Here is a 21,711-nt window from a genome sequence, read left to right as displayed (position 1 = left end):
GAATCATAAAATCATAGGGGTTGGAAGGGACCTCGAGAGAGACAGCTTTAACATTAAGATCAGCATTTGGTGATACCTAAAAAAATAAAGTGGAATAAAATACAGATAAGAAAGCATCCAGAAGGTTCTCCAAAGGCCCTTGTCCTCTTTCAGTTAGTGTAGATAGAAATGATTAGTATTGATTCCCCAGGAGGTTTAATCACCTTAAGAGCCAAGACTGAGCTTTTTAATGCCTAAATTTTGGGGCCTTCATATGCAGATTATTGTTATGATAGTAGGTCCAAACCAGTACAGAGTTGAATGAATTAATCAGGTCTACTTCTCTGCTTCCTGGACAATAAACACCAGTGCCAGGTATTCTACGTTGCTTCAGGCAGGATAGACACATGTCTACACACACGTGAACACGCTGTCACGGCAGAAGTGGTTGCATTGTTTTGGATCCGTCCAGTCCGAAGCATGGGCAAAGAATCTGAGGCACATAAGATTTCTTCTGATTCAGGATTACACTACAGAAGTTTGCCATCATGAATGTGCAAATTCAGGATGTGAAAAATTCATACTCCTGGCTGTTACCAATAAGTTTCACTTTGTTATTCTTGAATATTAGGCAAAGTATGATAAGTGCTCCTGGGAGCAAATCCTTTCTTCTCAGGTTGTCCTATTCCTACACTAAGTTCAGTTAGCACAACTCTGGGGGACAGGAAAAATCCCAGGTTATAGCCCTTTTCCTGAGGTATCTGTATAAATGAAGGTGTTCTGGATCAGTCAGCTCGATACCTTTGTGAAGACATCTCCGTGCGTTTGTGTGGGTGTGGTGTGCATTTCTTTGTGTCTCCCTGTGTCATTCGTGTGACTTAGTGCTCAGTCATGTCAAACCCCTGGCTCTGTACAGAGAGTTTGGTGTAGAGAGGAGGCTGTGGACCACCTCTCCAGAGTAAGCCAAGCTGATGTGGGTTATATAGAAGCCATATAGCCCAATAGCATGTTCCTTTCCCTGTGTTCCCTGACCTTTAAGATCATCAAGTCCAACTGTTCCCGTCCTATGCTAAACCATATCCCTAAGTACATCATCTATCCTTTTTTTTGAACACATCCAGGGATGGTGACTCAACCACCTCCCTGGGCAGCCTGTTACAGGCCATGACAACTCTTTCAGTAAAGAATATTTTTCTAACATCTAATCTGAACCTGCCCTGGTGCAGCTTCTTGCCATTTCCCCTTGTCCTATCTCCTGTCACCTGGCTGAAGAGACCATCTTCCACCTCTCTACAACATTCCTTCAGGTAGTTATTAGGTGTTGATAAAGTCTCCACTCAGCCTCCTCTTCTCCAAGCTAAACACGCCCAGCTCCCTCAGCCGCTCCTCATAGGATTTGCCCTCCAGCCCCTTCACCAGCCTGGTTGCCCTTCTTTGGACTCACTCGAGGACGTCAATGTCTTCTTATGTTGGGGAACCCAGAACTGAACACAGTACTTGAGGTGTGGCCTCACCAATGTACAGGGGCACAATCACTTCCCTAGACCTACTGGCCACACTGTTTTTGACACAAGCCAGGATGCCATTGGCCTTCTTGGCTGCCTGGGCACACTGCTGGCTCATATTCAGCCTGCAGTCAACCAACACCCCCAAGGTCCTTCTCTGCCTGACAGCTCTCCAGACAGTCTCCCCCAAGCCTGTAGTGCTGCATGGGGTTGTTATGTCCCATGTGCAGCATTCTACACTTGGCCTTGTTAAACTTCATCCCGTTGGTCTCAGCCCATCGGTCCAGTCTGTTCAGATCCCTCTGAAGAGCCTCCCTACCCCCAGTCAGATCAACACTTCCTCCTAGTTTAGTATCATCTGCAAACTTACTGAGGGAGCATTCAATCCCTTTATCGAGGTCATTGATAAAGATGTTGAACAAAACTGGACCCAGGACTGAGCTCTGGGGGACGCCACTCATGACCAGCCTCAAGCTGGATTTTGTTCCATTCACCATCACCCTTTGGGCCCAGCCATCCAGCCAGTTTTTAACCCAGTTGAGTGTCCACTAGTCTAGACCAGTGGCAGTAAGTTTCTCAGTCAGAATGCTGTGAGAAACTGTGTCAAAGGCTTTACTGAAGTCCAGGTAGACCACATCCACAACCTTCCCCTCGTCCATTAAGCGGGTCACCTTGTCATAGAAGGTGATCAGATTAGTTTGACAGGATCTATCTTTTGTAAACCCATGTTAACTAGGCCTGATCTCCTGGCCATCACAAATGTGCTACATGATAGCTCCCAAGATGACCCTCTCCATGATCTTCCCAGGGACTGAGGTCAGGCTGACAGGCCTGTAGTTCCCCGGATCCTCCTTCCGGCCGTTCTTATATATGGGGGTAACATCTGCCAGCCTCCAGTCGAGTGGAATTTCCCCAGTCTGCCAGGATTGCTGATAGATGATGGAAAGGGTTTGGCAAACACATCTGCTAGCTCCCTCAGTACCCTCGGGTGGATCCCATCTGGCCCCATTGATTTGTAGGTGTCTAACTGGCCAAGTAGGTCACTAATCATTTCCTTCTGAACCATGGGAGCTTTGTTCTGCTTCCCCTCCCTGTCAGCCAGTTCCTGTGGATGAGTACTCAGAGAATTACCAATTTTATTATTATAGACTGAGGTAAAGAAGGAATTAAGTACCTCAACCTTGTCCTCATCCCTTGTCACTAATGTTCCCTCTGTATCCAATAAGGGCTGGAGATTCTCCTTGGCCCTCCTATTACAGTTAATATATCTACAGAAGGACTTTTTACTATCTTTTATAGAACTGGCCAGTCTGAGTTCCAGTTCAGCTTTAGCCCTTCTGACTTTCTCCCTACATGATCTCACTATATATTTTCCCTGTTTATACGAAGATCTTCCTGGATCTCTCTACTCACCCTGTCTGGCTTTCTTCCTCGCTAACTCCTGTTCCAACAGACTGGGACAGCCTGTTCTTGTGCTGCCAGGATTTCCTTCTTGAGGAGCATCCAACCCTCTTGGGCTCCTTTGCCCTCCTGGGCTGCCTCCCATGGAATCTTATCAAGCAGCTTTCTGAACAGTCCAAAGTCAGCCCTACAGAAGTCTAAGGTGCTTGTTCTGGTGTCTCCCTTCCTTACTTCTTCTAGTACTAAGAATTGTATCAGCTTATGATAACTATGCCCCAGGCATCCTTCAACCTTCACATTGCCCACTTGGCTTTCTCTGTTTACCAACAACAAGTCCAGCAGGGCACCTTCCCTGGTAGGTTCATTCACCGGCTGGGTCAGGAAGTTGTCTTCCAAACACTCAAGGAACCTGCTAGACTGCTTCCTTTCTGCTGTATTGTACCTCCAGGAGACATCAGTAAATTGAAGTCCCCAGTAAGGACGAGGGCTAGTGATCGCGAGACTTCTCCCAGTTGTTTAAAAAACTGCTCATCAGCTTCCTCATCCTGGCCAGGTGGTTTATAGTAGATTCCCATCACTATATCTCCCTGATTTTGTGCTCCTCTGACTTCTCCCCAGAAACACTCAACCCTGTCATCACCATACTCCAGCTCCAGGCTGTCAAAGCATTCTCTGACATACAGGGCTACCCCACCTCCTCTCCTACTCAGCCTGTCACACCTGTATAGTTTGTAACCGGGACCTGGCTGCCTCTTTGCGGATGCACAGAGGCTTTCCAGTGAATGCTTAAAGCAAAGCTGTCACAACTTATACTGCTGTGAAGAGAAAATTTTTTGAGCTTTCGTTTAATTTAAATATCTTTTTAAAAAAAAATATACAGAAGAAACTATGTGATGGCAGTTTTGCAACTGCTATATGAGGTTACAGTACTGTTAAACACAAAGCTGAACAGCAGATGGCCCAAGACATGAGACTATTGTTGATATGGTTTGTAATAGCAATGTTGATGTAAATGCATATTTGGTCAGTCTGAGGATCATGCTAACATTAATCCTCAAGGAAAGAAAACTGTCTGGAATATTTTCAGTTAGCATATTCTGAACTGAATGCAATGGTATAAACTCCCATATCTGTCAAGCGGAGTTTGCGTTTTACACTAGCCTTGTGTAATCCAATGTGTGCCTCTAATGCTATATTCCTTGCCTTATTTTTAATAGATTGCTATGAATTGCACTCTCCTGTATGTATCTTTTTTCCCAGTAGAATATATCAAACAACCCAACTGAGAGCGATACTAGCTTAAATAGACACCACTTGAGATATGTCAAGCAAATGCTAACATGTCTTGGGCTCTGAAGTGGTACAGGATTTTGCTAGAGCAAAACATCTGCGGAAGCATTTTCCCTAAGGAATTTATTATTATGTGTATAAAAACTGCATCCATCACATTTTTGTAATTATTGCTATTGTAATAGTAAACAACATGTATGTTCAGTTGGACTCTGGCTGAGCAAAGCTGATAGGTGCAGCGGAACACAGATGCTCAGGTTAGAAGTAAAACATATGCTTTTCTTCTCTGATAATCACTACAAGTCTGAAACATGCCCTGAATCCCATGACAAGGTGTAAGAGGTTCAGAAGGAGGATTTGGGACCTACCTAGTCCTAGAAGCAGTTTTGACAGTAATTTCAATGCAAGTAGGATCAGTCCTCAGACACAGATGCACAACTTGCACTACATCCTCCGTGACTGTAAGGAGAAGTCTTTGCACCTTCCCAAGTGTTCTGAACCAAAGTGAAACAGCTTTAGGAAAGCAAAGGCTGTTAAGCTATTCTATTGCAGCTTTTCACACCACATAGCCTACTTCATAAAAACTGAGAGAACGTGAAAAAAAAAAAACAAACTACTCATTTTATGGCTTATTTTGGTATTAATCTTTTTATGGTTTGCCTTTTCCCTCCCAGCTGTTTTCTTTCCTGTTTATTACACATGGTTTTTTTATTGGAACATAGCTGTCCAGAAATCGGTGCTTTTGAAGGCAGAGTAGATACACAACTGAACTCTACAAAATGGCCTGCTCTGTTTACACAAGGCTTGTTAAACAACAAAGAGCAGAAAAACAGTTCTGAGCATCGATATGGGTTTTCAGCATTTATCATCTGCAGATTATAAAGTTGTCTCAACTATAAAAGATAATGCCATAATAGTATGTGAAAGCAACATCCCTTTACAGATCTTTGTTGTGCGAATTGCTATACAAGCAGTTAACTCTTAACGACTCCCAGGAGGTAGACAGGTCACCTGAACATCCTTCACAGTTTGAATGTAAATCTCTACCAAGATATGGTTTTGAGATACAGATTGTTTCCAGATTTTCATAACTTTGGAAGTTTTCCTGCATGGTTGAAATTATTGGCAAGTCTCCTGTTGATTTCAGGAGATCCTGATAAAATCCACTGATTTTACAAATTGATTAGGAAATCCTCTCTTTTGGATTGCAAACAAAAAGAAAGTGATGTTTACCATGGAAATTACAGAGTCAGACTTCAAACACTCTGTACATGAGTTTATTTGATGAATGATTCATTGCTGATTAGCTGGAGGTGTTAGCAAATATATGTTTAAATCATCAAAATTTCAGCATAAGCAGAAATGCTTAGAACTTTGAAATTTCAACTGGACAGTGAAAAAGAAGTAATGAACTTCCTGTCCCTTATTTGAACTTATCGAACCAAAACTCCACGATGCTATAGGAGCCTGACAGTACTTGGCTAGACAGAGGCAATAATGTGGTGGGTCTTGTAAGGGGGTTGCTTCTTTCCTTTTTTGTTACCTATTGCTGTTGGCTGCTTTTGACACAACGTGCAGATGCAGCACCAAGGTTTGTGCAAGTTATTGATCTCCTTTGCATCACCTTCTGTACCATCAGTAGTACTGTGACACAGTGAGGGGAGCCTTTTCCTGAAGTGTAAAGTAGATCAAAAGAAATACTTAGAATTCTAAGGCTATGGTACTGAAATGCTAAGAAACTACAAACCTCTTGGCAAATAGTCATGCTTAGGTCAAGCACGCTTTCCCTTTCCCACTGCAAATGCACTCACTCAATAATATCCTTAGGCCATCCTCAGTGTAGAATTCCAGCCGGAAGCTCCTGGAGAGACTCAGCAGGATCACAGCATGGATTTGGCTGTACCTTTCATTTTAAGTGCAATTCTGCTTCTGGAGACATGACAATCTTTAAACACTAGTCTTCCTTATGGTGCACACTGAAACCCCTAATTTCCCTCACTGAAATTAGAGTTGGGAGCTGCTCTTTTATCAAAGGCTCTGCCAAACAAAGATGTTCTGAAACTACCTTTTAAAGTAAGAAATATAATGCTAATTAGGTATTTGTTTTTTATAAAATACTTTATTAAGAATAATAAGAGTAAGCAAGGTTACAAAAATACCAACTTTATTAACTAATGAAGATGCTGTTAATTACAGAAAAAATTTAATACAAGTTATAACCACAGTGTTCCCTCTCTATTAGGCATTCAGCTAGTTGTCTTTATCGGGAGCCTTATTTTTCCCGCTTTAATATGAAAAAATACTCTTATCATACACTGCATTCCACAGGCAGCTCCCTGAAGTTAGATCCCATTCAAGGAAACACCATGCATAAATGCCCAAGAGTATGTTTTAAAAGGAACACTGTAAAATTTTAGGGTGAAAAGTCATGTTAGTTCCTGCCAGCAGCCCCAACATTCATAAAACAATAATACACCAGTGCACATGAGGGAGGAAGAAAATAATTGATAAGAAAACAAGGCTGAAGAACCAATCCAATAGGTTTTATACCGGTTCCATGTGGGTTAACTGGTTTACAACCAGTCTTCCAGAAGGATGGCGATGAAGCCTTGCCTCCTGTTGCAGCTGCTGTGGAGTTATAGCCTGTGTGCTTTTCAGTGTACAAGGATGCATGTAGTTCAGTGCACGGCCACAGGGAAAAGCACTGAGCAACTTTCAGCCCCGTACTTCGACAATCACATTCACTGATTTCAAGGGACATTTTGCCTGAGTAAATCATGACCCTCAGAGAGTTATTTGGACCCTCGTCTGAAAAGCTCTAACTCATGTGAGTAGCTCTGTCAAGTAAGTTGGCATTACCTGCAGCAAGGGTTTGCAGAATGCCTCAGAGAATTTTAATCTCAAACTAGAGATGAAGATTTCAGCAGTAGCAGCAAAAATCTAGACCAGTACATTCCCAATGAGAGCTACAGTTTCTCTGAGGGCCGTGAGGTTTATGAGAGAAAACGACATAGGGAAACAGCTTTTTAATGGAAAAGTGTTTTCATTAATGAAAGGAAGAAGTGTCAGCCAGTTCCAATGCCCAAAGAAAATCAGTAATTAAATCAAACTAACTTCAGTAGTACAAAATCAGTTATTGGGTTTTAATTCCAAAATTTTGTAACTAGTTGTTACATTTTTTAGAGACCAAGGATTAGTTGCAGCAGTGAGAATGGAGATGAAATTCAATGCATTTAAGAATGTCGTTGGGTAAAAATTTCAGTTCTGTACGCTTTAATTCTAATACGAACAGAATCATATCTACAAAGTAAATTCCAGACCCCACTGAAGTTAGTAAGAGAATTTCCAGCAATTTAGATGGGCATTAATAGAGATTCCCTTGTCATTACAGAGAGAAAAATATTAAAACAGTGAAAAAAAATATCTACAGAGTGTCCTTTCTTAAGAGAATCCTGTAGTTATAACAGTTGCCTGGTACAGTACCATTGGTACCAACAAGAAATATTCACAGGAATAAATGAAGTACAAATTCATTACCACATATCATTATTCTTCTCTTCCCTTGCTCTTCAGAGTCTCATGTGCTCTCCATAATGGGATAGGGAGAGCAAGAGCACCTGATAAGCAAGTGCATACAAACATGTTAAGTTCTGGAGCATCAACTCTGCACAATTTATTTTACTGTCGTGCTGCCCAGAACAAACAGGTAAAAATCCTTACACGTTGTCTAACAAAAAACAGTATTTTTATCATATATATGTGTGTGTGTGTGTGTATATATATATATATAAAAATCACTGTCTTCTGCACAGCAGAAGCTTATAACTAAAATATTTTAGGATTCAATTTTTTTAGATAGACATAACAAAATGCCTGCAAATATAATACAGTGAGCACATAACAATTCTTGGAATACAAAGAGTGAACATGGAATTATATATTTCATCCACATTCCACTTGTGACTGGAAACAAAACTCACTTGGAGTTTTTTTTAAGTCTCTCTTAAAAAGTTAATCCTTTCAATAAGATATAGTCAGTATATGCTTAGCAAGAATACACTCTTCACATATGTAGCAGTAATTAAGTGTAAGTAAAACAGGCTAAATCCTGCACTCTTTCGGTCTGATGAGTAAAGGAGCTCAAAAGGAGCAGAAAGCCTTCAGAGGCAGCCAGAATAGATAGAGACAGACTATCTGTGTAGCATCCACAACCTCAGCTTTGCTGTGAAGATGAGTCGCATCTTGTCCAAAGAGACTATTTACATAAGGAGGAAATTCAGAAGCTCAGCTCTCTGAAAGACTTCTTCCTATGTGCCAGTAGAATCTGCTGGATGCGTGACACAAACCTCAGCAAGCCAAGCCACTTAAGCATGGGCTGAAACTCATCCCAGTTCACCAGGAAATGTAAGCATTTTTGAGTCCCACTGAAGTCAAAGTGCACTATTGAAGGAAATAATTTGGTGATTCAACATGAGGGCTGCTGCCCAAGACAGCTCTGCTGAAGTGGTTACTTTCTGTCAGGGCAGAATTCAACCCTGCGTCTTCTGAACGAAATATCCGTTTATATGTCTACACCATGATGTCAGCTTAGAGGCTATGCCGTTAGATATGATACACATAGCATATAATTTACTACAGGAAACATTTACAATTACATAGTTACAAGCGAAGTAACAGTGTGTTACGTACGCAATTACATGAACAGTAGTAAAACTAACAATTGGATATATGTTGTATCAGTTCTCCAGAAATTACAGGGTAATTGGTGCCACCTATAACAACATATTTTTATAATACTTACAGCCATAGAACTAAATGCCTAAAGGAGAACAAGCACTTTTCATAGATGCTGGTTGTTCATTCTCTTTCCCTGTCAACATAAAGGGAAATGATGGTTCTACATACAGGAAGGAAACACAAACTACTGAACTATTGGTGGGGTTCCATATTACATATAAGATCATATCAGTCTCTGCCATAATTTTATTACCCTGAAAGGAATTATGCAAAGTATATTATTTTGCCCAAATCTAGGTAATGTTTTATTAAAGATCTTAAGTCCCTGGAGGGCTGTTAATGTATAACTTTTCCCAGTATAAAGTCTCTGAGCTGTGTGCCAGATTCAACTATTCTTTTTTTCCTGCTGTAGATATAGAGTTACTTTCATGAAATAACTAGAATCAACAGAGTTTTTAACAGTTTTCTGTTAGAAAGGTTTGGGCATATTTGAATAAAATTTCTTTTAATGGCCAAAGTCCTCCAGTAGCTAATCAGGATTAATTTTTCAAGCTGTATGAAATACTCCTTTTAGCATTGTAACCTCACAGTTATTTCTGGGCCTAAATTTAAACAAATTACCAATAGTTTGCTAACCAATACACTTCAATGTCTCCTTTCTTATCTAACAGGGTTTTTGAGGGGACCACATATACACTGAAGGAACCAAGTACAAAACTAGAGTCTATAAGCACTATAAAAGGAAGTGACATTGACTTCTGTGAGAACTCTGCTTAAGGCAGGCTTGTCAAAGTCCACCAATAATGAAAAGATTAATTTCTAAAGAGACTACTTTTCATGAAATATTGAAATCTTTGACCTCTTATAAGGATGGGGGGGAAGAGAAATATGATCACGTATGCTGTCCTTGACAGATGCATATATCTCTCAGTAGGTCTTTTGTCATATATGAAGAGAAATATATGGCTCATAGAAAAAGGTGTGTTAAATAAAACTATAATTTTTTTCTCCTTCTAAGATAATCTGAAGAGCAGCATAAACGAGGTCATATGAACTATTTCTACAAACCCCTTTATCATCCAGTAATAACATCTTTGCAAAATTGTTTACCCATTCAAGTATCTTCAGGAGATATGTCACCATACTTGCATAAACTGTAAGTCACTCCAACATTTATAAAACAACACAGATAGACAAAAACACCAAAACACCCATAAATATTAAAAGAAGCTCAATGAACTTGACTATCAAGTAGTTTAAAAATTGTTGATCCCTACATTATACATTAATTCCATGCTGTCCAAAACCTTTCTTTGAATGGAAGCTGTTGATTTTTTCAGGCTTTTCTGTAGGTCATCATAATCTTGTGTATCCACCGGGAGTAATATGAGACCCGAACAAAAATACCAGGACGATTTCGAATGGCACAACCACGGCCAGGAACGATGACACCAACTACTATCTTCAGCCTGTTTTGTTCACAAACCAAGGGACCACCGTAATCTCGCTAGGAAAAAATAAACATAAAGAACATCACTTCTCAAACGCTGCAAGACACAGCTCTTACCTGTCTCCTACAGGCTTGTTTTTGGGGGGGATGACCTAGATCATTTAACAGGCAAAAGAGTTATTCTTGCCAGAGGACAAAAAAACAGCTTCCAACATCTTTTTTACAACCACAATTTTTGTGAAACTATGCCAACATTGGCCTTTGTCCTTTGGTTGCTTTGCATGCAAGTTAAACCCTCTGATCCACCTGTACACGTGGTTGTAGTCACTTAAAGGTACCAGATCTGACTCCCCTTGTTCAGCTATCTACAAGCATAATATTTATGTATGTATAAGCCAGATGAGCAGAAAGTGAGCTGACTGATACATATCTTTGTTGTGATAACAGGGTTTGCATTGAAGACTACTGACAGATCCAGATTCATATCCTCCCATCATCCATAACCTTGCAAGGCCCTGGGATGAGAATCTATGTGTCCTAATAGCAGAGGGGTGAGGGAGTTCAAAACACAGTAAAAGGTAATATTTTGTAGACACTATTTTGAGACATAACTTGTCAAAATACTCTTTTTCGTTACTTTGAACGAATGAGGCATCTATGCACCAGTACACGCATTCAGTGAAAATTTGGAGAAAGGCCAACTCTGACAGGGTGTTATTTATCACTAAAACACATCCAGGTTAAATTAGATTGAAACAGTAATTTAGATACATTCCCATAGATTTGGGACTGCAGGAACATAGAACTCGCAGTTTTTACCCAGGCAACACATATACTGAACCAAGCAAACGAGGTGCAAAACTAGACAGAAATTGTTCATATCAAAAAGTGAGACATTGTTTCAAAAAATAAAAGCTGACAATTAGCATTGTATTCTCTCCGGATCACCAGCGAAATAACAATGCTTGACCTTTATTTTGTTTGGTTTTTTTTTTTCCTGACCGGCTGCAGATTAATTCCCATATGAACAATGAACTATGTCAGTACCATCAGAGCGGCTCATAAAACACTTTCAGGAGTGGAGTTTCACCTGCCAATCTGATTTTGCTTCTCTGTCTGTTCTCTGCTAAAGAAAGTAGCTTCAAAGGGGAACTCAGGGAGTAGGAGACCAACCAATGATTAAGACTGATTGCTAATATTAATTCAGCCCATTCCTTCTTGCAGAGGGAAAACAAAGTACAGGATCCCCAGCAGACTTCCATGCAGATGTTTCATTTATAAGACTTGACGTGTCTAAGAGCTCATTTATGATTAAATATTTGATTTTGAAGAAAACACTTTGCAATAACAAAGTGATCCTGTGGAATATTAATAATAAATGGAAGAGGCCTCAATCTGATAAGACTTCATTTCCCTATGGTATGCTCGTGCCCTTGGATAGGGAAAATTTCATTGCTTGGATAACACCAGTACTAAGAAATCACTGATTCTACTCCAGACATTAATAACTGAATAATTATACTTATGACTGCCCTCCTTCTAGATGTCATCTCATCAGGCAGATTTTACACAAAAAAATTTGTATCTTCCTGTAATAAATGATTTATAGCATTACTCCTCAGTTGTCTTTTCTCCGTCATAAATACTAGTCCCAAGCAACACAACTGTATCGAACTGCACTCTCACTGAAGCAGTTCTCCTGTCCTCACTGATATGTTGCTCAGGGATGATTAGGGAGACCAAAGGTTCCAGTGTTCTGACTCATTTAGATCTTTTTCCTTCCATCATAATTTTATTGTGACTTTTTTTTTGTATTTTGCATGCAAGTCCTCAAACTAAGTATTAATTTGCTCCAGCAAATTGCTTTCTACTCAATCAAAATATACTGCTGTTGCTCTCACACTACTCACTTTAGTCCTATACAGAACATAAAATTTGTCCTAGCCTAGCAAGTGTTTCTTTGTATGCCTATATTTAACATTAATGCTTACAACCCTTACTGCTGTAGTGCTACGGTGAAATTCAAGCAAAGGAACCTCTTCCTGGACTCTGGCAGAAAACTAGATCACTTGAAACACAAATAATTTTCCACTGCAAAAAATTAAAAGATTTTCATTTGAGTTGGGGTTTTTTATACGAATTTAAAGCAAAGAGAATAATTTTAAAAACCCTCTAATAAATTATTTCTGGGAAAGAAACAGCCAGGCTGATGGTTCCTAAGAATGTATTAGGAAAGGTAATATTTACCTCACAAGGCCCAGCACCGATGGTTTCAGCCACAGCACATATTTCTGACTCATTCACAGTGATCTTCCCTTTGAGATATTGGTTGCATTTCTCATTTCCCAAAATAAGTAGGTTTGCTACTCGGAGAAGGCCATCATAATTAATTACTAGAATTGAAAGGAGAATGAAAAAAAATTATTCTATTTTGGGGGGGAAAAATAATTCAACATGCAGTCTAGATAAACTTATTCATTCAACATCACTTAGTGTAATTTCTCACCAGCATGTTTGTCCATCCTTACTGTTATCATGCATTTGTCTTTTGGATTTCTTATATTTGATACAAATGAGATTTAAAATAATTGTTCTTGTGTGTGTCTGTTTAGTTCTCTGAGAATATCTGGAGAAGGTTTTTTTCTTGTATTAGCAGTAAGTATCTGGCTTTACGGTTTAGCACCAACTTGACCTGTCACATTAGAGAAATCAAAAAAAGTGAGCCTGGGAGCATTGTCACTCCAGTCAGTGGAGAAAGGATTTAGCTGCCTGCCTTAAACATGAGTTAATGGGTAACAGTGCCTGCCCTGGCCTAGGGAAGGACGTGTGACTTGAAAAATATTGTAGCAAAGCAGAGTTTTTCTGGTTCTGTGCTGGCTCAGCTACACTGAATGATTTTGTGCCTGCAAGGGCAGAGCCACAGCGTTGTGCAATCTCCATTCATCAGTGTGAAGATCAGGAAGCAGAGGCCCTGTGGAGCTTGTTCTTGTTCTACATGTCGAAAGACAAGTTTGTACAAGCTGCAAAGACAAATAAAGGACTTGGACCTGCCTGTTCGCTGCACAGCCATCAAAAGAAAATGCCAAGCTTGCCCTCCACTGACTTATTATCCTATTTTCTTGAAAAAATGGATGTAACACTTCTTCCTTCCCTGACTAGAGTGCTGTGAGGATTATGATAAGTAGTGCATAAAATATAGTACAGAGTCGTTGTATGACAGATGTTATGTATTTACTGTATTACATAACTCCACAACACTGCAAATTCCTTATCAGTTCTACTAAGCTAAGCTTTCCTGTGATGCTGCACCATGATCAAGCCTGACATCGCTGTCCCAGAGACAGCCATACCCCCCGAGGATGGCTAATACGGGCATGCTGGGAACATCAAAGGCCATCATCTGGGAGAGGGCTGGTACAGATTACTTGCCACCCACAGTGAAATACGGAGTAATGGTTACAAGGAAGAGAGACTCAGAATTACAGTCTAGTTTGTGCTCTGCTTCCAGGACAGCCTGAGTGTGTTGCTGCTGCTTACTCAGGGTCTGTGGCAAAATGACATTTGAGCACAGTAATTATTGGAGTAATTATTGTCAACTGGCAGCTATTAACTTTATCATCAACACATAATTAGCCAGATATAGTATTTACCAGACTAAATAAATGTCTGTTCTCCCACATATTTGTATTTACTTCACACAAAAAACTGTGTTTAATAAGCAATAGTAAGGTTGCAAAGTCAAGTACTCAAAAGTTAGGAAATGCCAGATTAGGGCTGCCTGTGCATCCTTAGTTCACTGTCTTTGTGTATATTAATTATGTCTTTGATTACATGATTCTGTACTAGTTTTTTCCACAGGCAACCTGCTTTGGGATAGGGAAAGAGTCTGTTCAAGTAGATGAACTAGAATTTTTGAAAAGTGTTAGAACTTTGCAAAACAATTCTGCCAGATACTTTAAACATGCAGAAGAGTATCTTTCTCTAGTTCAGTTTTTGAAATATTTGAATCATTTTACCTGTCCTTAAAAAAACCCCACCCAAATAAATAACTAAATAAAAGGATAGACCAGATAATATATTTCATATTAAATAATTTTAGATAAAATGCTCAAAGACTGGCAAAATTGGGAAAAAATGAAACTTTTTTATAACAAAAAGTGTTGGACAACTGTGGCACCAGGCAATACCAGCAGCCTCACCTATAATGACAAGAGGAAGTAAGCTGTCAACGTATTCATTTAGTTTTTAAAAATAGTTTCTTACATCCAGTGTATCCCCATCCATAAACACTGCAAGTGGTCTTCTCTGGAATGGTACATCCAGAAATGGGCAATCGAATTATTTCTACAAAATTTGTCAATATGGCAGGTCTGAAAAGAGAAAACAAATGTAGATACAAAGGCTTTTACTTAAGCTTCTCTAATGTACCTTTTAAAAAGTGACATTAAATCCATTATAGACCACAGCAATTAAAAACTGTGCCAATTCTTTTCCTTTCTTTTCCATCTTTGAAGAATGTGATGGATTCTTCTACCTTTTTTTTGTGCTACAGCTGTTAACTGTCAAAAGATTTCTTGAAATGCTGTCACCACTTTTATGCTATTTAACTTGGGGTTTTATCTTAAAAGTAAGTAATGATGGCATTCATTTAAATATATAGTTTTGCTAATATGGAGAAAGTTTGAAAGCTCATATATACACAAAGATCTTGGTTACAATCTGGGGTTTATGTTATAAATCAAAACCATGTACTAGTCAATGTGGGTTGTAGACTTTTTAAAAAAAATAACCAAATCAAATTAAAATAAAACCCCTTCCCAACAAACCTGAACTTGGTTATGAGGAAAAAAAAATATTGGCATAATTTTTCAGAAGTAACATCTGTTTTCTGAGTAAGGTAGATGAACCTGCATTTCTACATATATCAAGTACAATTTCTTACAGTTGGAAGTTTACCCCATGGAGACATCATCTGCAGCATCAGAGATAGTAGAGAGCTGAATTTGCAAATCTTGTTTAGGAAGAATCTCATTCATCAGTTGAAAATCCTAGACTTGGCAAGAACAGCTACTAACCTGCTAAGTTTCAGTAAGACCAAATCTGACCCTGAGGGGCCATACACCAACTGGGAGATATTCAGAACTTGTCTATGCCTCTCCTCTCCCTTTCCTTTGATATTATGTACTCCAAGCCAGGCTTTGTAGTCTTTCAAATCTTTGTACCTAAATGAGAAAAGTTGTTTAGGATTTTTCTAAGTAAATAATAACTCAAAAAAACTCTGGCTAATATGATTACACTAGGAGTTCTTAACTGATACTCTTCACCAGAAATGGGTTTATGCTGCCAACTGTTATTCCAAAAGCAACATGCTCAGATGTAAGTTTTTGGTCTGAAGCCACTACATATTTTATCTTTAACTGTGAATAAAATCTAATTTTTGTTTCCTAATAGTATCCAAACATTTAGATCCTTGGACATCATGAACCTTTGAACTTGTTGAGATTTGCCCAAGTTTTCTGTTTTATTCTGTCCAGTTAAGCAGAAGCATGATATTCTTTTCATAAAGAGGCAATTGTCTCAGCATTACACTTGGAAAACATATTTATACTTCTATGTAAAATAGCTGGAGGTCTTTTAGATTAGCAACAATAATAACAGAAAATTCCAAGGTCCCACAGGACTTTTACATCAGAAAAGAAGTGTTCAAGCCAAACAGGAGGGAAAACTGCATCATTTAAGTTGAAGAAGTGTTGTGCTGATAAGTTCCCCAACCTAGAAGTATTTCAATATTGCAATTTTATAGACTACTGTACCTAGAAGGGAAACACTGCCTTGCTGTTAGAACCCACTCTTCCTTTATCAAAGTACCTCCACAGATATGCTTGTTTCTGGGTGGAAAAAAAAAAAAAAAAAAAAAAGAAGAAAAAATTAATATTAAGAAAAGCGATAGTGAAAGGTGACTGATTGATAGCCTGAAAAACCATGTCGCCCTCCCTTTGCTCTATCATTTCAACACATATATAGAAGCATGACTTTGAAGAGATTTACGCTAAAGTGTATGAAGGATGAGGTAACAGAAATTCAGTTAGTCTGTTCATTTAGCAGTTTCAAAGTTGAATTTATAATTACTGACATAATTAAAAAAACCCAACCAAACCCAAAAATAAAAATTAAAAAGAGACACAAGCTAATTCTTTGTAATAAGACCTGGGCTGAAACATTCAAACAAGTCCCCAAAGTGCCACCAGATGTAAACAACATTTGGCCATTATTCAAAGCATTGACCTCAAGGTGGAGAGTTCCTATTTGATTACCAGCCCTATGAGATTTCTGTCCCCACATACTTCTGTTGGAAACAATCTGCAATGTATGACATCCTACATGTGATTACAGAAAACCTGCAGCATAATAGATCAAGTAAAATTAAAGCAATTAAGCATGACAGTTCTTTTAAAAATAAAGACGACTGTGGAATGCAGATTAATTACTTTCCTTCTCTGTGCTTCCAAAATCACATATATTTTCTGCAGCACTTTGGAAATTGACTCAGAATTGTTAGCAATTTGGGAAAAGCTTAAAATCCTCACAATTTATAAATTCAAATCAAACAAATGTTCAAAGCTTTGCAAAGAACTGCTGGAAGGATCCCAGACTCTATATAGAGTTCAAAGACAGCAGAATAACACAGATGCTTGCCTCCATTTTTTTTCATTATTGTATTTTGGTTGAGAAACAAAATATCTGGTCCAAGAGGCTGGATTCTTTTTAAAATATAGATTCTGCCCAGTTCTATTATGAAATGTCACAATCGGAAGTATAAATATGAAAAGCATATTATGGTTACATCACTAATTATCAGAAGCAATTTACAAGATCGCATCAGCTGCATTAAAAGATTGACTAGTACACATAGGAAGGTTAAACTTCTTGTTTAAATGTGGCACAAATTCAGAGCTGATTCCATGAAATAGATTAAATTCTTCCAAACTTAAATACACCTGACAACAGAAACAGGATCATATATATAAGAAAATATGTAATTGATTAATTTAACATTTAGAAGTGGACTTTTTATTTCTGAAATATGATTATAAATTTCTAAGTATCACTAAGCTTTTACCATTCAAACATGGTAATTCCATTTTGAAATATACAGTTAGTTTTTTGCAGAAAGTCCTGAATGTTTCAGACAAAATTCTATTTGCTTCCTTGGTAACAATACAAAATAAAACTACATTTTTATGCCCACATGTAATACTTAAGAATATATTTTGCTGCTAGAGTATTCCAAGAATCCCTTTTTCATAAAAGAATCTGCAAACATTTAAGCACTCATCTTCTTAATAGAATTTTGTTCCATAGCACAAAATTCAGGTCCAACTACATTTCCCATTAGCTATTTAAATTTTAAGCACCCAGATGTAATTCACCTTACCTTGCTCAAACATCAAGGATGCTTAAGAGCAGTGGAAAGATAAACTTTTGCAGTGAGTGATTAGGCCTACCTATTTGGATATTTAATCTAGGAAGAGAGTGATGATTCGTCCAGAAATATCTTTCTGCATTATCCACGAGAATTCCAGAAAGGTCTAGTTCTGACTGGAGCTCATAAAGTATAAAGATCATGAAGGATGGAAGAACCCCTAGAATTTCTCAAGCAATGAAGCAATCTAGAAAATAGGACTTTTATTTTTTCCTTTACTCTAATTTTTCATTTAAGACCTATTTTACAATATGGCTTTGAAAGAGATTATGAGATTCTAGAACAGATTCATTACTTTAGTTTGTAATGAATATAGGGCACAGTAATTCTGTGTGCTTGCTTTTACACAGTAGCAAAGTAATATCTACTATAATGTAATACATATTTCCAACTCTACATGTTAGGGTCTTGTTTTATAGAATGAAAAGGATTTCCTTATTTTTTTTTAAATACAGAATACATCTCAGTTGTATGCAATGACACAAGCAGAAAGCTAAACTTGACACGGGTATAAAACCTGAATCCACTGCTTCACAAGTAACGCACTGCTGTTAAAGTGAAAATATTGATACGAAACTCAGGGGTTTTTAAAGCAGTCTCTAAAATAAGCAGTTTAATGATGGATGCTAAGGCAGTGCTATGAAAAGGGCTGCAGAAGCTGATCAGAAGAACAGAACGGTATAAACGCTTTACAAGCTTAGGTGTGTAAGTTAGAGATAATGAACATATATATGTTTCACTGATGGCGTGAATAGTACGGAATCACCTGATGTTATGGGAGTGCTGATTTTCTGTTTCAGCAGAATTTAACTGCAATCTAGAAGTAGTTTTATTATGGTCAACATTTCCTCCATCTCCAATGGAAATATCTTAGGAGATGTATTGTCTTTCTAATCAAAGCAATAGTTACCTGTATGTCAAACTAACCACCCATCCTTCGTTAGTTTGTGTTGGGATTCCATTTACAACTCTCAAATGTTTTGTTGAGGCACAAGGAATGGCAGTATCTGAAAGCAGGTCCAGAGATCACATTTTACTAAAAACAGTGGTAGGAAACCTGTACAGTTTGCACATAAGGACCACAAGAAGGTCAATATTTATTATGGATTAACTTCCCTGCACTAATGAAATATACTTCTAGAGCATCAAAAGTACTTCAGGGAAGGTTGTTCAATCTATATAAATATTCATGGGAATATAAAATACATATTTAAATAGGTTTATTACGGAGATTTACATAGCTATAAAACAAACACTGAAAATCATTACAATATCTCACCTCCAGCAATACAGGACAGTAAGAATAGACCAAACAGTATAATAAATCTATTCTACATTTTCCTCTTGTAAAACCAATCTTTCCCAAACTGTTTTGTGTTATCTTTAACTGATTTTTCTCTTTTTTTCCCAATTGGAAAGAAATTTCTAGTCTTAGAGGATACAACACATGTACTGCGTAGCACATCTGCAAACTTACCATCCAAGCTGGTTGTAGTAGGAGTTGTATCACCTTCACCTAGATAGACATATAAGATATCCATAATACAAAATTAAAACATAAAAGTAATATAAATAATGGCATATTGTTAATTTTAATTTAACTTTAATGCTCTGCAAAAACACAGTTCAGTAAGGATTAACAAGGCAGAATTTCATTCCAATAAAATGAAATAAGAATAAGAACATTTTGCAACAGAAGTTTCAAGCATTTTTGCTTCTTGGCTGAATTCTGAATGTATCATGCTATCTTTCATGTCCAATTTACAGCTTTCAGTCAAACAAGCAAATGCTGAAAAATGAAGTCATGTCTTTTCCATAAGCTTACAGGTACTGTAGAAGTCGTGATTAAATCTGAATCATATTTTATGAAAATTGCTAATTTTTTAAAAAACTTTTGAAACTTCAGAAGTCATTCTATGTTTATCAAAATGTGTTCCCCAAAATCTGGCTTGGTTCTTCCAATTCAAAAAGGTTCTTCCAGTTACAATAAGATTTCTTAAATTTGGTTCAAAACTTTTACCTTCAGTGAAGTCTGCAGAGTATTAAGAGTCAGACGTATATGTGTAGCTACTGCAAATTTGCACAGGTAAATATTCAAGTCTCACTCAACTAGATTTCCATCATTAAGCAATCATACGTATATATGTATACAGTTATAGACATAGTTAGAATTCCAAGTCTATGTATATTGAGTCTTTGAGTATATAGGTATGTATACTTAAAAATAGTACAGTTTGAAGAGGCCAGCTAAAGATATCTATTGAGTATGCTTGGGAATTGACCACAACCTTTCTGTTCTGGTTAAGCTGGTTATCAGTACCAGAGCAAACTACTAGTATTTTAATACTAGTCCACACAAATTACAACTGTAGAACAAATTCTGTGGTTCGATTCCAGAAACTAATACTCACCATTGCCATATACGTGCTATGAATATTTCCTTAGGAATTCATAGATTCACATAATGAACTCAGAGAGTGAAAAAAAATTATATTTCTGCAACTGTTGTTCTTTACCTATATTGACGCAAATAACCTTTTGTACAGTTTGTTTACTCTTCACATAGATGCCAAAATATCACCTGAGATTTCAAATATCACCCTTTAGATATGCTGCAGTTCAGACCATGAACAAATGCAGCAGATTGCTGCTAGGAACGAATGTAACAATATCCTTAACCTCTAGAGATCACAGACAAGCATTCAAAAGCCACCTTTACCATTTAAATGTTCTCCCAGGATATATAGCACAGTGATTTAGAATTGAAAAGAAAAAAATCGAACATAAATGTGATGGCACATTTTTCAGTATAAATATATCTTTTTCCACTTAATGTCAGCCTATTACTGAATTCCCTGGGATTTTTAATTCTGTTTATTTAAGATATTTAAATTGTAACAGACAACTTAGAAGGGTGATATTCCTAATTCTTGCCAGGAGTTAAATCATCCCGTAAACATTTGAAAGCAGAAGCTAATCTATATAGCACATATACACTTCAGCATACATTTTTAGTGAGTTATTCCAATTTTACTAATAAATACAGATCACACAAAGAGACAATGAAGCTTGTAGCACAGAAGATAACTGTCCCCGGGTTTCTTGAGGCCACAGCCATCATTCTGACCACTAGAAAATTCTTTGTCTCCATCCAGCCCTTATTCAATAGCTAGATCTGTTGGAAAATGTTTGACCATCTGTAATAGCCCTTTTATGCTCCTGCTGGATAAATAAGCCTTGAAATCTCCAAGCTGGACAAGGAAAAGGACCCCTTGTTCATATATTGCACAAGCAGCTTCTTCCCATTCCTTCTCAGTCATGCACAATTGATTCTTGACTGAATTACACATTTTTTGCTGCTACAAGTGACAACAGAAAGGTATGCATACGCATGTGATGCTATGGCTTCACTGGGACTGCACAGCTGACAATGCCTGAGGCATACTGAATACTCACATCGAGAAATAGGGCAATAATCCCAGGGAACGAGAGGATCATCTGTGTAACACCAGGGACCATGAAAATCATCATCTGGATTGCGGCAATAGTTTTTCTTCAGTTTACTAACATCTGGTTCTCTGAATATTTGTATATGCCTACAGGGAAAAAAATTCAAAGTCCTGAAAAGCTTTATACTATAGCCCAAATTTTCAAAGGTTAAATGTTGCTTTGCTCCACATTGTAATATTAGCTGATTGAGAAGCCTACAGGTCAGGGTTTAGGGCGGGTTAAAATCAAAGGGAAGACGAGACCCAAATATTTGCTGCATCTGGGTCCAAGTTTCCTCTGGTTGGTATTTTAAGCACTGTGTCCACCAGACAGCTGAGAATTTTCCAAATCTCCCACTAAAATCCCTGGATAACCAC

At 37.9% G+C, this 21,711-nt stretch overlaps 1 protein-coding gene across 1 annotated transcript in view; it reads right to left on the bottom strand.

Annotated features, from left to right (window-relative positions):
- Positions 1 to 10,248: 10,248 nt before the first annotated feature.
- HGF (hepatocyte growth factor) overlaps positions 10,249 to 21,711 on the bottom strand; it is a gene marked incomplete at both ends in the record, with an annotated part of 53,477 nt that continues 42,014 nt past the window's right edge. The window contains 8 exons of the mRNA XM_084279294.1: positions 10,249 to 10,419; positions 12,610 to 12,755; positions 14,626 to 14,732; positions 15,438 to 15,584; positions 16,176 to 16,250; positions 18,756 to 18,852; positions 19,323 to 19,361; positions 21,302 to 21,441. Of these exons, the coding sequence (XP_084135420.1) occupies positions 10,249 to 10,419; positions 12,610 to 12,755; positions 14,626 to 14,732; positions 15,438 to 15,584; positions 16,176 to 16,250; positions 18,756 to 18,852; positions 19,323 to 19,361; positions 21,302 to 21,441 (922 nt within the window). The remainder of the gene's footprint in view (positions 10,420 to 12,609; positions 12,756 to 14,625; positions 14,733 to 15,437; positions 15,585 to 16,175; positions 16,251 to 18,755; positions 18,853 to 19,322; positions 19,362 to 21,301; positions 21,442 to 21,711) is intronic.

This window comes from Gallinula chloropus (genome assembly GCF_964237585.1).
Source record: "Gallinula chloropus genome assembly, chromosome: 1".
NCBI classification, from domain to species: domain Eukaryota; kingdom Metazoa; phylum Chordata; class Aves; order Gruiformes; family Rallidae; genus Gallinula; species Gallinula chloropus.
Note: the sequence above shows the minus strand (reverse complement) of the source record. Positions and strands in the feature narration are given on the sequence as shown.